Below are 13,889 nucleotides of genomic sequence, written 5' to 3'. Positions count from 1 at the left end.
TCGTTCTATGCTTAATTAGGGAAGCGTTATACCACACTTTGACAGATGACTATCGATAGCCTATGAAATATACCCATAGCGATGTAGAATAGGGACTATGACGGATTGAACAGACCTCACCAACAACAATGCATGCCACCCTCGAGATTAAAGTTGAGAAACTACCTATCGTATTTGCTAAACTTGTCTTCGGTCTTTCGCCATACTACCTCTACCAGGACCCCTATACAGCTCTCACGAGTGATTGGGAAGCGGGTCCTGGGTTGCTTATGTATTAAGATTCTCACAATAATCATGGCCATGAGAAGGACAATGCTAGCGCGTTATCACCACAATCGCCTTATATCTCAGTATGAACTATCGTGATCCTCGTCGTCGATTATAGACTTGGTCACGTCTTGAGGCACCTTACGGTCCTCCACAGCACCGAGGGCATTCGCAGAGATGAGTCATTGTTTGTGATCGTCTCCGGCTAGAGCTTTTAATCGTATAGCAGACGAGTAGAGCCGTTGAACTCGGACAATGATCTGGGTCATCGGCCAGATCCCGAGTCAGACCCTTCAGCACTGAATGAATTGGTTTCCAACTTCACTGAAAGTACGGCACATATTTTCTTTTCCCAGAATGGAACCACTGATCACGGTGAGTTTTAGTTATAGACTGATGTTTGAGGTGGCCTTTACTACTGGCGAGCAATGTGAGGCAACAACACTCCATAATCACTGCAGAGGCAGGGAATGCTTGTCGTGTTCAATCAGCTTTCATGAAAGGGGTTTACGCGGTTCTCCGGAATATCCATGACGGGAAGGGCTATCAGTTCATCGATTTTAGATTGACCACATTCTAAACAAAGACGTAGAATTTTAGCTGCAGCCACCATACAATGAATATGGGAGGACCTTAGGCAGTCTTACTTGAGGCCCCCTGACTTCAATTTTCATGCAACCGCATATTTCGTCTCCAGAAACAGTTGCCTATGTAGAGCTATCTTCGGGTCCATGATGTATTGGAATGTCACTCTTGCCGCCCTGAATAAAGCAGTTGCGTCTTGATAGTTACAAGAATTCTTAGGGCACCAAGCTCATCTCCACTAACACTTAACCTTAAGGGAAAAGATCTGACCCCCAGTCGACGTTGCGTTGCTACCCAAGTACGATCCTGCGGTTGCAAAGTACAAAGTGCTCCTTTCTTTGATTGTTTGACCAAATACGGCCGAAACTGGTTGGCTGATGGCCGGGGAGCCATACTCCCAGGAAACCAGCATTTGACCCTCACCTCTATCGGTAATCGTCTCAATACCGTTGAGGTTCCCCAGCCCTGTGGCGAGGAATGCAACACCGTCTCGTCTCAGGGCAAAATCATCGAACGTTGACCCGTTGAGTCCCCGTGCGATGATCTCAGCCGGTGTCCCGACTGATAGACCCTCGGGAGTGATGGCTAGGCGGCCGTACAAGCCCTGATTTGTGTTGGTAAAGTACAGCCATCCGTCTCGAGCGTGAACTCCGTTGATGCCAAGCAGGAGGTTGGACTCAGGCTCGGGTATAGGGGCAAAGAGGGGATCCGAGCTGACAGTTTCGACGCATCCTGTTCGTGTGTCGAGCCGGAGTAGAGAGCCAGAAGCACAATCCGCAACAAGTAGGTAATGCGGTGAGCGAGGTACAGGTGTCAGGCCGTTCAGCCATGCTGCCGAAGAAATGGGGAATGCCTTGATCTTGGCCCCAGCCTCGGTGAGCGTGATGTGATGGACAACGTTGGAACCCGGCTCTACAAGTCCTTCTTCCCACGAGAAGTTACTGGCAGTAGCAACGATTGTGTCTGGCAACGGGGATGTGAGCCCGAAGATGGCCGAGGAATATGGCGCGAGAGAAGTGAATAGGTAGGGGGTCCTCTTTGACAAACGGCTGAGAGGGTTGATGCTGTAGAGATCTCCGGTGTAGGCGTTGCACACCACAATAGTGCCATTTGGAAGAATAGTGAGGTTCTCAATGCGAACTGAAGGCGGGAACTGAGTGAGGAGTCTCAGCTCTGACATAGCCCGGGCTACGTGTACCAGAAAGTGCAGCCATGTGAGTATGATAGACAAGCGAAACGTGAAGTGCATGGTGATGAAGAACGAGGAAAATAGAGTGCCAGTATGTCAAGTTTGATGTGGTGCAAGTCCTGATGACTCGTAGGGCGATGGCTAATTTAAATAGTTGCATGATCAATAACAGGAAGACATGCCGGCGACAGAGCTCACAGTTAAGGCAGAGATGCGAAGAGACCTCAGGAGCCTTGCGCATGGATGCTATGGTTCTCTGGAGTTGGAGGCAGAGACTGTATAAGCTGAGGTGATTGGCCATGTCGTTCAGATTTCCTAAATCGGTCTAGCCGTGAACGTTTGAGGTAGGGGTCAAGGAACTGGGTTACATTGCGGCATATAGGGCTGTTTCGTATGGCCAGGGATGTCGCGTTTCTCTGGGTGCGCTAGCTTGTCTAACCGTATATATCACTCCAATGACACCTTTCGTCTGTCGGTAAAATGCCAGCTGCATAAATGATTCGTTCAAAGCTCGCCGATGACAGTCTTCTTCTAATAAAACGCCGAAGTAGGTGGCCTATCTTTACTCTATACATAGGTAGGGACCATTCAGCAAGCCAAGTGGGGTTTTCGTTCCCATTTCCTATTTAAGGGCAGCAGTGTCGGGTGTTGCTCCAAGAGGACTGTTCAAGGAACACGACAAACCGATCGACCCATGTGCGGGGCCGCAGCACTGGAAACATGTCGTTCTTAGCTCGCCAAGAAGAGCAACAGTTACTGGAGCCCTTCAAGCCACCGTTCAGGCGGAAATTCAAGCCAAAGGCTAAGACAGGCTGCCACACTTGCAGGTGAGGCGACGGAGAGACTACGAACCCGCTTGCTGTCAGGTTGATACTGATGCTGAGCCGACTTGGCTCCCAAACAGGATCCGGAGAGTCAAATGTGATGAAACACGACCAGCATGTCGTCGTTGCATGTCCACTGATCGGGTGTGTGATGGATATCCGTCCATGTTCCGAATCTTGACCCTCGGGAGCCCCATATCATCAACTTCAGCGACCACCCCTGGCTCTCAGCCAACACTCTCTCTATACCAGCCAAAGTCTTCCACAGTTACGACCGATCAAGTCGAAAAGCTAGCCCTTTACTTCCATCGCAAGCGCCAAGTCAATGTTTGCTACCGGAACGAGGCCCGGGCAATACTGGCAAATCTCTCAGATCCCACCATCCGCCATGGACTCGATTCTCTGATCGCTCTACACGACGGACTCGGGACAAAAAGACACACTGCCAATGTCGGCACTCACGGCATATTTATCAATCAACGTAGCTTGGATGCGTACAACGCGGCAGTCTCAGGCCTCGCGTCGCGGCTAAGAGAGGAACCCACTCGAAAGTCTGCCCAGGCTGCGCTCGTGTGCTGCCAGATGTTTATGAGCATTGAAGTCATGATGGGCGACTACACTACTGCCTTCCAGCATTTCCTTCTAGGACTTCGTATCATGTACCAATACCGGAACCGCCCAGGTGTGAGCGACGGCGGCCGGGTAGTTCCTTGTTACAATCTTGGTTTTCCTTATCTGGACGAGTTTGCTATCAAGCTCTTCGCCTCAGGCTATCCTGGGCCCAAGCACCTGTCTTCCTGCGAAACAGAGCGCAGTAGCTCGGCAACAAGCAACATCAACACCATTTTGTGCGATCAGGCGCGCAGTGATCTGAGCGTTCTATCCGTGGAAGTGCTGGAGTTTCTGAATCGGGTGACAGGCCTGCGGAGTCAGTACCAAGTGGCCGAGTTAAAGGCGACGAGGACACAGATTCTTGGTTGCTTGCAGTCATGGGAGCAGACGTACTCTCAAACTGCCAACAAGATCATGGCGAGAACAACTGCCCAGAGAGTGCGTTTCGGAGCAGCATTCTCCCTTCTCCTCCATGGTGTCTTAGAAGTTGTAGTCAACCTGGCAATTGGAGCCTCAACTGATGATATATACGCACTGGGAAAACAGGTCGCTGCCATTAAAGCGACCGCGCATATGGCTACGGAAATAGGGAAAGCAGTCTAATAGCTAGGGATGCCAGGTTTAACGTCAGAGTGATTAACGATACATAATTGATGTTTCCTTCTATGATACTGGTTGCTATTGTAATTAAAGAGCGATACCCCTTGACGAAATCAACATCAGACATGGCAAACGTGGAACTCAATAAAACACCATGCTATTAGCAAAGGTGGACAATGCTTTTCCGCAGTCACCCAGGCAATCGGGCCACAAAGGCTGCACGACATAACTATTCAGTACCCCAAGTTCTCACAGCATGGTTGGGCATATGACTTGACGTAGGTACAAGCAATCCCACGAGACGACCCAGACACTGTTGGCACGCTATTACTAGGGTTATCGCCACTATCACTGACACTTTTGCTAATTTTGTACCGCGTCCCGAGACTCGCACTGATCCCCTAGCTACATGCGTCATCGTGACCCATTGTGGCCATGGGGCCAACGATTGCCTCGGTGACCCATCCATCGTGTCACCTTTCTCAAGTGTCGGATCATAACAAACGTGAATACTGGAGCTATGGTTTGAAGTTGGCAGTTCGGCTCCGTGGCTACCAAATCCCGTGTTATGTTCTTACGGGGTCTAAGCCGCTTAGAGAATTTCGGCGCCGAGAGCTCATAGCTAGCGTCCCCGGATATCACTCAGCCCGGGCTTTCATACCGACCCTTCCGTAGCCAGAGCCCAGTTTTAAGACCCCTTTATCATCATAGTGCTAGAGCCATTTAAAATCTCCCTCTGATTCTTAGAAAACGACACGTAAAAACAATGAACATCTTCCAAGAGGACTGATTAATTTATTACGGCAACCATGGCAACTATCGACTATTACCAGAAACTCACTGAAGAGTATAACCTCAACAACACACCTCTTCTTGTCGCTTCGGGAGTCAGCTTCGCTGTGGGATACATGCAATATGTCTACGCTATTAGAGTCTTACTGCGTGAAGGCAATGGTCCCATTCCTTTCTGGATGCATTCCTTCTATCTCGCCCATGACTCTACGTGGTCTTACATCCTTGGGAAAGCTGCATCAAGATATGACGAGCATTGGTTTCTACGAGGAACATCAACGGCTTTGTTTGTATGGACCACCCTCGAGATTTTCTGCATTCATCGTTCCATCACCAAGACCCGCAATGCGTGCTTCGCTTCCGTTCTTGGTCCGAACCCTTCCCTGGCCTCTGTTCTTCCCTATGCCGTGTTTCTCCAGATGGCCATGTACTGCGTTGTTTGGTTCGGAATCATCCTGATGGGCGAAGGTTGCGTTATGCAGTGGTTCTGCTTGACAAACGTCCTCATTATTGTCGGCCCAACACACGAGTACCTCCGACGTGGCTCGCGAGACGGTCTCGCGCTGGGATTCTGCCTCGTCAACATCATCTGCGCTATCTGGACCTTCACACCATTCAGCATGTGGGCTCTCACCCTTCCCGAGATCTTTGTCCAGCCCATGTACTACTGCGCTGGCTGTTTCATGTTCCTGTACTCTCTCTGGGCATTCTACATTGTCTACAGTTACCCAGCCAAGAAGCCCTCAAAGAAGGATCCATCCCCCATTTGGTAACTTGAGAGACCCATCGCAATCTAGGAGCACAAGGAAGCATTGGGACCAAAGAGCACCGTTGGCCCCAACGTCGTCTCTAGGAGAGATGTCCTTGAGATAAACAACAACAAAAAGAGGAATGGGTAATCAGGGGGAAAACACACGCAAGTCATTGCGAAAGGAAATGTTATTGGGGACATGTATCCAAGACATCTAAATTAGAAATTCACATTTCTTTGTGGAAGTTTCATTCTCGGTGATTCCATAGCCACAGCTAGGTGAACGTCAGCTTTTCTGATGTCTTACACAGTTCTCGTCTGGTTTGGACGAGTTTGCAGAGGATGCACTTAACTGTTGATCGGGACCGCGCTCCGTTTGCCTAGATGATCAGAGAAACGAAGCCTCGGAAGCCCCTAATCACTAGACGATACCTGTAGGATCAATTCACCGGCTGATTTTCATCAATCAGAGTGCAATGTTAATAACCGAGTTCGGGTAACTTCTTGCAAAAATGAGGCTAGCCGAGGTAACGCCCGCGCGGTACGTCGCTCACACTCTCAACGTGAAAGACAACAACTATCCTGATGATGAATATGTGTACAAATACTGATGAGAGATTGACCATCTCTGCCATGCAACAACCTATCATGAACTGAACTGAAACCTGCTTCAATGGCTGACCACGATATTTTCGGGAACCCTCCATACCGGTATCTGCCGACGCAGCATATGCTGGCCATTGCTGCCGCGCCTGAGCAAGGTGAGGACGTATACACCAACTCAGCACCACTATGGCATCCATTGTGGGCGCGTGGTGTATTTGGTGGCGCCTTGCTTTCCCAGTCACTTGCCGTGGCTCAGGAGAGCATCCCTCTTAGCTACTTGGCGCATAGTATGCATTGCCACTTCCTGCTACCGGCTCATACTACAAATGACTGGTGATACATCTGGTCTGGGAATGGCTTATGTTGAGGAGAGAGATTGAGAAGATTGGAGTTGGTCACGACTGACCTGCAGACCGTATTTGAGGCCTTTCATAGACTAAAAAGGTTTAATGCAGCATTCATTTATGATTTATCGCTGTTCGGCCTAGAGCCATGAACGACCCCCAACTTTCACGATCTACACCCCCTTGAGCATGCTACAGACGAAAAGAAGTTTCATTCAATATGAAGGAATCAACACCATGGCTAAATCAGCAGTTCAACAGACATCATAGTTGTTATCTCATGACTCAGTCATGGCTCCGCAGCAGCTCATCATTGAGAAAGGGCTTTAACAAAAGCCGACATGTCCTGAAAGAGATGATTAGACGATTCGGAAACGGCCGGGACGGCAATACATACCGCCCAAACATGATAAAGACTGATTCTTGGACTGTCATCTTTGGAACGAGTGACGTGAACGCGACCTGCATACTCTGACGCAACACGCTGGCCATTCTTGAACTCCATCTCGGCCCGACCAGTGAACAGAAGATCGTCCGCGTCTGGCCCGCAGACATATACTTTCAAGACTCTATGCTTCCTCGACGTAATCTTATCCCATGCACTTTTGCGTGAAATTCGAATCTCTATCTTCTGTAAGATATGCTGCGCAGACTCATGTCAGGTTCAACTCACCCTCCGATCCACGAGATGGGACAGGGCCAAAGTGAGCCACACCATCATTAGCAAATATCTCATTGGCGAGGGTGTCGCCGGAACTGGGACTACTGTCATCGAGAAGTAGGTAGAAACGTTCAATGAGGTTCTTGACCGCTTGAGAAACCTCGATGCCCGTAGGCCATTCAGCAGAGTCGATGCTGTAGCTCATTACTTGCGAGAGTTAAATGAGTCGAAATCCAGATAAAACCTGTGTCCCTGTTCGCCAACTGACCTACTGTGTTTAGGCATCTACTTATTTCAATTCACGGTGGGAAACCCGGTAAGCTCCAACCCGCGGTGAGTAGCGGCTGGGTGAGCCAATTCCCGATTGCCGAGACATGTACCTTCCGAGGATTCATATTCTTCTTAAACTACCTAGGGGACTTCATTTCAATTGCCAGGGACTGGCCGGCGTATGGCCACCTCTTAGGACAGACACCTCGGGCCTCGGCCACCCTGTCTGGCAACCAAAGCATCCATTTCGAGGAATCTGCACAATTGGATCGTCTGGACCAATCATGTAACAGTCCTGTTACCCCGCAAAATCCGGGGTCTGTGATCGATGTATAAGTCAGAGATCTGAATCTGCTGCTAGATCCGCCTGTCCAAGTTTCCAACCTCTTGTTCATGATTAATCACGATTCAACCATCTAAATTGATCAAGTCATTTATCGGGATCCGTTTTCCTCACAGCATGTCTCTTTGCTGCCTTAGAGCGCCCTCGTTGGGTTTTGCCAGGCCAACTCAACGACGATGGCAGGCTCTTTCTGACACCACATTACCCAAGTCCCGTTCGATGGCTTCCCTTCAAGCCAAGCAAAAGCCAGACGTCATCGTTGTCGGCAGCGGCATTGCTGGACTTTCCGCAAGTATCGCAGCAGCGGAAAAAGGCGCTTCAGTTCTTCTACTTGAACGCTTCCACGGCGGAGGCACCACAGCCCTCTCAGGCGGTATTGTCTACGCTGGTGGGGGGACACAGCAACAAAAAGAGGCCGGATATGATGATACCCCGGAAAACATGTTTGCCTATCTACGCCAGGAGATCGGAGACGTGGTTCAGGAGAAGACGCTGAAGCGATTCTGTGACGAAAGTCCCGGAATGATCCAATGGCTGGAGAAGCACGGTGCTCGCTTCAAGGGGGCTTTGAGTCCATACAAAACGAGCTATCCCAATACTCAGCATTACCTCTACTTTTCGGGTTCGGAAAAGGCATATCCGTACTCATCACTCGCGAAGCCTGCACCGCGAGGGCATCGCATGGTGCACGATGGATTCTCCGGGGCCGGCATCGCCAAAGCCTTACTTGATGGGGCTAGACGACTTGGTGTTCAGATTGTGCCAGCCAGCAAAGTTGAGAAGATTCTTTTGGCCAAAGATGGCTCCGTCCGAGGAGTCGAGTACCTCACACTAGCCAACTCAGCCTCAAAGCTTGCCAAGCATGAGAAGCTGACCAATCGAGCTCTCAAATACCAAATCACGCTGCCCCCCATTGCAGGATGGCTTCATAACCGTGCCAGCAAAATATTCGAGCGCAACGCTCAGTTTGCCGCCGCCGAGGCACCCGCTGTTATCTTGGCGGCTGGAGGCTTCTCCTATAGTCCTGAAATGCGAAGGAAATATCTTCCCGACTTCCAGGGCGTCACTCCCCTTGGGACACCAGCTGACGATGGGTCTGGTATCATGCTAGGAGTAGCCGTTGGAGGCTCCACATCTCACATGGGCTGTATGTCGACCTGGAGGTTCTTATACCCCCGAGTGCTCTTCTTGAGGGCGTTGTCGTGGCCAATCAAGGGGAACGCGTTGGTGCTGAGGATGTATACGGTGCCTTGTTGACAGAGAAGATGATGCGTAATCACCAGTCCCAAGGTTTTGCCATCTATGACTCGACACAGTGGGCCAAGGCGAGGAAGCAACTGCCCACGCAAGTACCTCCTGTCCTGAAGATGTAGAGGTACCATTGGCTATACTGGGACCATAAGAAGGCCAGGTCTCTTGAGAAGCTAGCCAAGAAGTTGGGAATTTCGCCTCAGGGCTTGAGACAGACTGTCGATGCATATAACGACGCCATCAAAAATGACAAGCCTGACCCGGCGAACAAGATGCCCGACACTCGATCTCCTATACTGAAACCACCATTTTACGGCATCGATATATCTATCAAATTGACAAAGGGTCTTCAGCAAGTCATTGGGCTGTCGCTTGGTGGCCTACGAGTCGAGGAGGAGTCAGGGTTGGTTCTCAATGAGGCTGGAAAGCCAATCAAAGGCTTGTGTGCCGCGGGGAGGAATGCTGTGGGTATTTGTTCAAGCACGTATGTGAGCGGCCTCTCTCTTGGTGATGGTGTATTCTCAGGCAGGCGGGCTGGTGTTCACGCTGCTGGAAACGTGAAGACGACGTGATCATAGTAAAGTGGGTCTTGTGCCTGTCCAGCTACGGGCTCCCTAATAGGAATCTTTTGCCGCTCGCTAGAAGCTTGGCAGCGGTCCTGTGGAAAAGAAGGGTTGATGCCCAAAGATCTTGTTGATCCTCTACGCCGTGAATTGCCTCAATCGCAAGAAAGGACTTACTCTAGCCGAAACTTCGCCGAAATTTCAGCGGGCTTCTGCCGTGTATCCCGTGGGAGGCGTGGGAGGATTGCTTGCTTATCTCACCTGGAACATCCCTACCTCGTCCAATGGCCATCCTAGTTAAGTGGCCAATCAACAATTAAGTGTCTTGGCAGCTCCTACCCTAGCCATCCTAGTTGTTGACCGGTCCCGATACTCCGCGACCAATGACCGACACTCCCCGATGATACCTTCAACAGGCTAAATTGGTCAACGTCGTATGCTTTGAATGAGGGGTCAAGATGTGGGACAGATCACATTAGTCATGTCGAAACAGACAGCATTCCAATGATCTTATAACACTTTGTTTGCCCTGTACTTTTGTCCTCTACATAAGCATTCTACTGAACTAAAGCATCTGTTTACGGACGTCGGGTGAAGGCCTCATCGAAGAGTTATCGCAGCCAATCCTTGGTACTAACGCAAAAGCTTCTTTGTTTACAGCTCCTTACACTCGAAAAGACAAAATGGCGCCTATCAAGGTGGGAATCGTCGGGTACGGCTTCGCCGCAAAGAACTTCCATATACCATTCATCTCAGCGAACCCAGACTATCAGATCATCGCGATTCTTCAGAGAGCAGAGGCCCCGACTGATCCCTCATCAGCAACACCAGGATCCCACTGTACGGTTGACTTGCCAGGCATCAAGCACCATCGCACGGCTGAGGATTTCTTTGCTGATTCCGAGATTGCATTTGTTGTCGTTGCAACTCACACAGACACCCATGCTTCATTTGCGGAGAAAGCTTTGCAATCGGGAAAACACGGTACGTATTCAATGATAGAGGAGACGTCCATTGACTGACCCGTCAATATTATAGTTATTGTCGATAAGCCTTTCGCTCGATCAGCCGAAGAGGCAGACCAAGTCATCAAACTTGCAGATGAGAAGGGCTTGATCTTGACCTGCTTTCAAAACAGACGATGGGTAAGTTCGCCCAACCTCACCCTTAATGACGGTTCAACAAGCTGAAGATAGTTTCAAGGATGGCGACTTCCAGACCCTACGTAGCCTTGTGTCGAAGAACGCTCTGGGGAAAATCATGGAGGCTGAAATTCATTACGACTTTGAATCCCCGCCCTGGCTGTCACACATGACGGAGAAGAAGTATACTCCGGGATCAGGAATGGCATTTGGCCTAGGTTAGTGATTCATATCTCAACTCGATCACAAAAGCATTTGGCTGACCTCGGCTTAGGAACCCACAGCATTGATCAAGCCGTTGTGCTCTTTGGACGTCCCAAGTCGGTAACTGGCTTTCTCCGTGCCCAGCGTGGAATCGAGAGCGAAGTTGAAGATTCGTTCACCATCATTCTACAGTATGAGGGCGAACAGAAGGATCTATTGGTCACTGTGAAAACGAGTGTGACGACACCACTAGCACAGCAATTGAAGCTTCTTGTGAGGGGAACAGAGGGGTCATACATCAAGGTGAGTCACGCCAACCACTTTCGTGAGGGTGTTCAAGGCTGATTTTACAACCACAGTGGCAACAACGTAGCACATGTCCACAAGAGGAACAGATTCAGAAGGGCGTCAAGCCGCTGGACCCAGACTTTGGAAAAGAGCCTGAGGCTTTACAAGGAACATTGACCACGTACAAGGTGTTTGATGAACGCTACCAGAAGCTTGACCCAGAGACAAACAAGTATACTGGGAGGTATCCTACGATCACCGGTCGATGGATTGGTATTTATGAGAATGTGGCCAACGCTATCAATGGAAAAGACGAGCTTGCCGTCAAGGCAACTCAATCTCGGGATGCCATCAGGGTTATTGAGTTGGCTCGAGAGTCCCATGAGAAGGGAGCCACCATCCCTTGGAGATGAACGATTCAAATGCACGATGAAGACATTAGCTATCTAGCCTGGAAAGCTGATCGGCTCTGGTTAATTTGGTAGTTTACTAGTTTCTTGCCGCAGCCACCTCAGATACAGACACTGCTTAACATAGTTCGCCATCTGCTAGTCTGCCATTTCGTCATGCTTGGCGCCGTAACCATATACCCTCCACTGTTCATCGCCCAAAAATACCGTCGTTCTTTGGCTAAAACTCAACGTGCGGTCGCTCAAGGACTTCCTCGGGGGTCTCAATCGGGTTTTTGGCCGTGATTCCCTCCAAGATAGGAACTGTCATACCGAGCTAAAAGTGCTAGCACTTGTAAGACGGTAGATGGACGATGTGGCATACCAGAAAGTATCTCAGTTTGGCTGAGTGAAGCATATTTGCGGCTTTAGGAGTGACCTGAAAGCGAAGAACACTCCACCCAAGAGGAAGCAGATCGTGTACAGCGACAAGCGCTAGATTATGCAGATTGAGAGACCTATGAGAGCTGCCGGTAGCAATAATTGCATCCTCCACGGATTCTCCAGGAAAAGGCTGTCCAGAACCGGAACCAAGAAGCCAGGCTGGGTCTCCGTGCTTATACAGCGGAATGGTATCGTTGATCTGATTCTCTATAATGAGATCGACCACAGGCCCAACTGGCAGGTCACTAATGATAGGCTTGTCCAATGTCTGGTTAGGATCAAGTCGATGAAAGAGAAGAGGGGTCATGGACCCGTGGAATAGTTACCAGGGCCCTCCGTCCAGGCAGAACCCGGGGACCTTCGGCTCCGCCAGTGACGGCTGTGAACCAGCTGACAATCGGAATGTAAAGTGAGCACGTTCCGGGTGCTCCTTGTTCGCGGGAGGGGGGGGGGGCCTTGAAGGGTAGGAAGCAATGAATTGACCATCTGTCATCTTGCAGTGGGGTTTGGTGGAAGCATCAGCAAGTAGACAGACATCCTTGGGCGATGGGGGTGCAGGAAGCACCATTGGCTGCCCATATCTAGGTAAGCGCTTGGCCTTTATATGGATTGAGTCAGACTTTTACTATTGACATTAGTTTGGAGATGGACAAACCGGATATCTCAGAATCGAGGAACCCTGGAGGTTTTGCAGCTGGCTCGTTGATGAAATTCGGATGGCATAATCGCCTGGTTCGGCATCGAGCTTGACCAATATCGTAATCCGGGCAGCACTCGTTATGTATACGATCTGTTGCAAGTGGTTAGCTACAAGTTTCACTCTTAACGGTTGCACGTACATCGGTTTGTTCAAGAACGACGAAGCAACCATTGTTTGCAACGACAATCATCTTGTGGCCGTCAATGGAGACTTTGACCGAGTGTTCGAAGCCGTTGGTCATAAGGTTCATCATGATGTATCTCTGGCCGCCTGTCTCAAAGACCTGAGGGGGTTAATACCTAACTTGCTAACCAAAGGTTTTCCAGCTCACTTCATAGTCGGCACTAGTTGCCGAACAATCCTCGTCCGGGAGTCCCGCTGGTTGTATGCACCCTTCACCATCAAGGGCCTTACCATTCAGGTGCTCAAAATCGGACTGACGGCAGTGTACACGACCCTTGCCTATTCCCGGAATATTTCGTTAGTTCATACTTGGACATGCGTCTGAGGTGAGCTGTACGTACCGTTGACCGGAATGGAGTCATAGCAGTAGTGCTCGGACCCTTCAGCCTTCATGCGAAGCAGTGTCCACACGGTGTCGCGGTGCTGATGGTTCTGGATTGCGGCATGTTGTATGGCGCGCTCTGCCTCTTCGATCTGATGTAGTTGTGATCAGATGATAGGGGCGCGGTCGTGTTGGGCTTGGTGCTACGTAGACAAGGCTGTAGAGTCCCTACAAATGTCATTAACCGTACTCGAAAAAGGAGGGATACTGAGTAAATACGTCCATTGAAGCCGATGAAGTACGATCAATGCACCAGTTTAGGCCCCAATTGTCTGTGGTGTCGTACACAGTCGACCAATTACTTCTCGGCAGGGTGGGAAACTAGGCCCATTAGTGTTAGATGCAGCTCATGAAGCCTCTCTTAGTCAAAGACAGGTTAGACAACTCACCTATGATAGACCAGCAGTGCCATCATTCCATGGACCAGTCCTAATGGAATCTTATCGGCAATCAAGACGACAAACAGCGACAGAAGCAGACCTGCCGCCGAGAGCTTTTT

The 13,889-nt window shown here is 50.0% G+C and overlaps 6 protein-coding genes across 6 annotated transcripts; 4 read left to right on the top strand and 2 right to left on the bottom strand.

Annotated features, from left to right (window-relative positions):
• Positions 1 to 1,090: 1,090 nt before the first annotated feature.
• NCS57_01467900 (uncharacterized protein) lies at positions 1,091 to 2,032 on the bottom strand (the record flags this gene model as incomplete). Its single annotated transcript, XM_053064275.1, has 1 exon — positions 1,091 to 2,032. One exon carries the CDS (start codon positions 2,030 to 2,032, stop codon positions 1,091 to 1,093), a length of 942 nt encoding a protein of 313 aa, XP_052906159.1.
• Positions 2,033 to 3,030: 998 nt separating this feature from the next.
• Positions 3,031 to 4,080, top strand: NCS57_01467800 (Zn(2)-C6 fungal-type domain-containing protein; the record flags this gene model as incomplete). Its single annotated transcript, XM_053064274.1, has 1 exon — positions 3,031 to 4,080. One exon carries the CDS (start codon positions 3,031 to 3,033, stop codon positions 4,078 to 4,080), a length of 1,050 nt encoding a protein of 349 aa, XP_052906158.1.
• An 806-nt stretch (positions 4,081 to 4,886) lies between these two features.
• On the top strand, positions 4,887 to 5,642 carry NCS57_01467700 (uncharacterized protein; the record flags this gene model as incomplete). The annotated part of the gene is made up of 1 exon (XM_053064273.1): positions 4,887 to 5,642. One exon carries the CDS (start codon positions 4,887 to 4,889, stop codon positions 5,640 to 5,642), a length of 756 nt encoding a protein of 251 aa, XP_052906157.1.
• Positions 5,643 to 8,063: 2,421 nt separating this feature from the next.
• Positions 8,064 to 9,667, top strand: NCS57_01467600 (FAD-binding-2 domain-containing protein; the record flags this gene model as incomplete). Its single annotated transcript, XM_053064272.1, has 3 exons — positions 8,064 to 8,991; positions 9,060 to 9,193; positions 9,248 to 9,667. 3 exons carry the CDS (start codon positions 8,064 to 8,066, stop codon positions 9,665 to 9,667), a joined length of 1,482 nt encoding a protein of 493 aa, XP_052906156.1.
• A 674-nt stretch (positions 9,668 to 10,341) lies between these two features.
• On the top strand, positions 10,342 to 11,705 carry NCS57_01467500 (uncharacterized protein; the record flags this gene model as incomplete). The annotated part of the gene is made up of 5 exons (XM_053064271.1): positions 10,342 to 10,642; positions 10,697 to 10,803; positions 10,862 to 11,018; positions 11,075 to 11,307; positions 11,364 to 11,705. 5 exons carry the CDS (start codon positions 10,342 to 10,344, stop codon positions 11,703 to 11,705), a joined length of 1,140 nt encoding a protein of 379 aa, XP_052906155.1.
• Positions 11,706 to 11,922: 217 nt separating this feature from the next.
• Positions 11,923 to 13,615, bottom strand: NCS57_01467400 (uncharacterized protein; the record flags this gene model as incomplete). Its single annotated transcript, XM_053064270.1, has 8 exons — positions 11,923 to 12,018; positions 12,067 to 12,393; positions 12,781 to 12,915; positions 12,965 to 13,108; positions 13,157 to 13,287; positions 13,350 to 13,482; positions 13,538 to 13,558; positions 13,610 to 13,615. 8 exons carry the CDS (start codon positions 13,613 to 13,615, stop codon positions 11,923 to 11,925), a joined length of 993 nt encoding a protein of 330 aa, XP_052906154.1.
• Positions 13,616 to 13,889: the final 274 nt, after the last annotated feature.

This window comes from Fusarium keratoplasticum, chromosome 14, assembly GCF_025433545.1.
Source record: "Fusarium keratoplasticum isolate Fu6.1 chromosome 14, whole genome shotgun sequence".
NCBI lineage: Eukaryota > Fungi > Ascomycota > Sordariomycetes > Hypocreales > Nectriaceae > Fusarium > Fusarium keratoplasticum.
The sequence above is the reverse complement of the archived record's forward strand: the minus strand, read 5'-3'. Positions and strand labels throughout refer to the sequence as shown.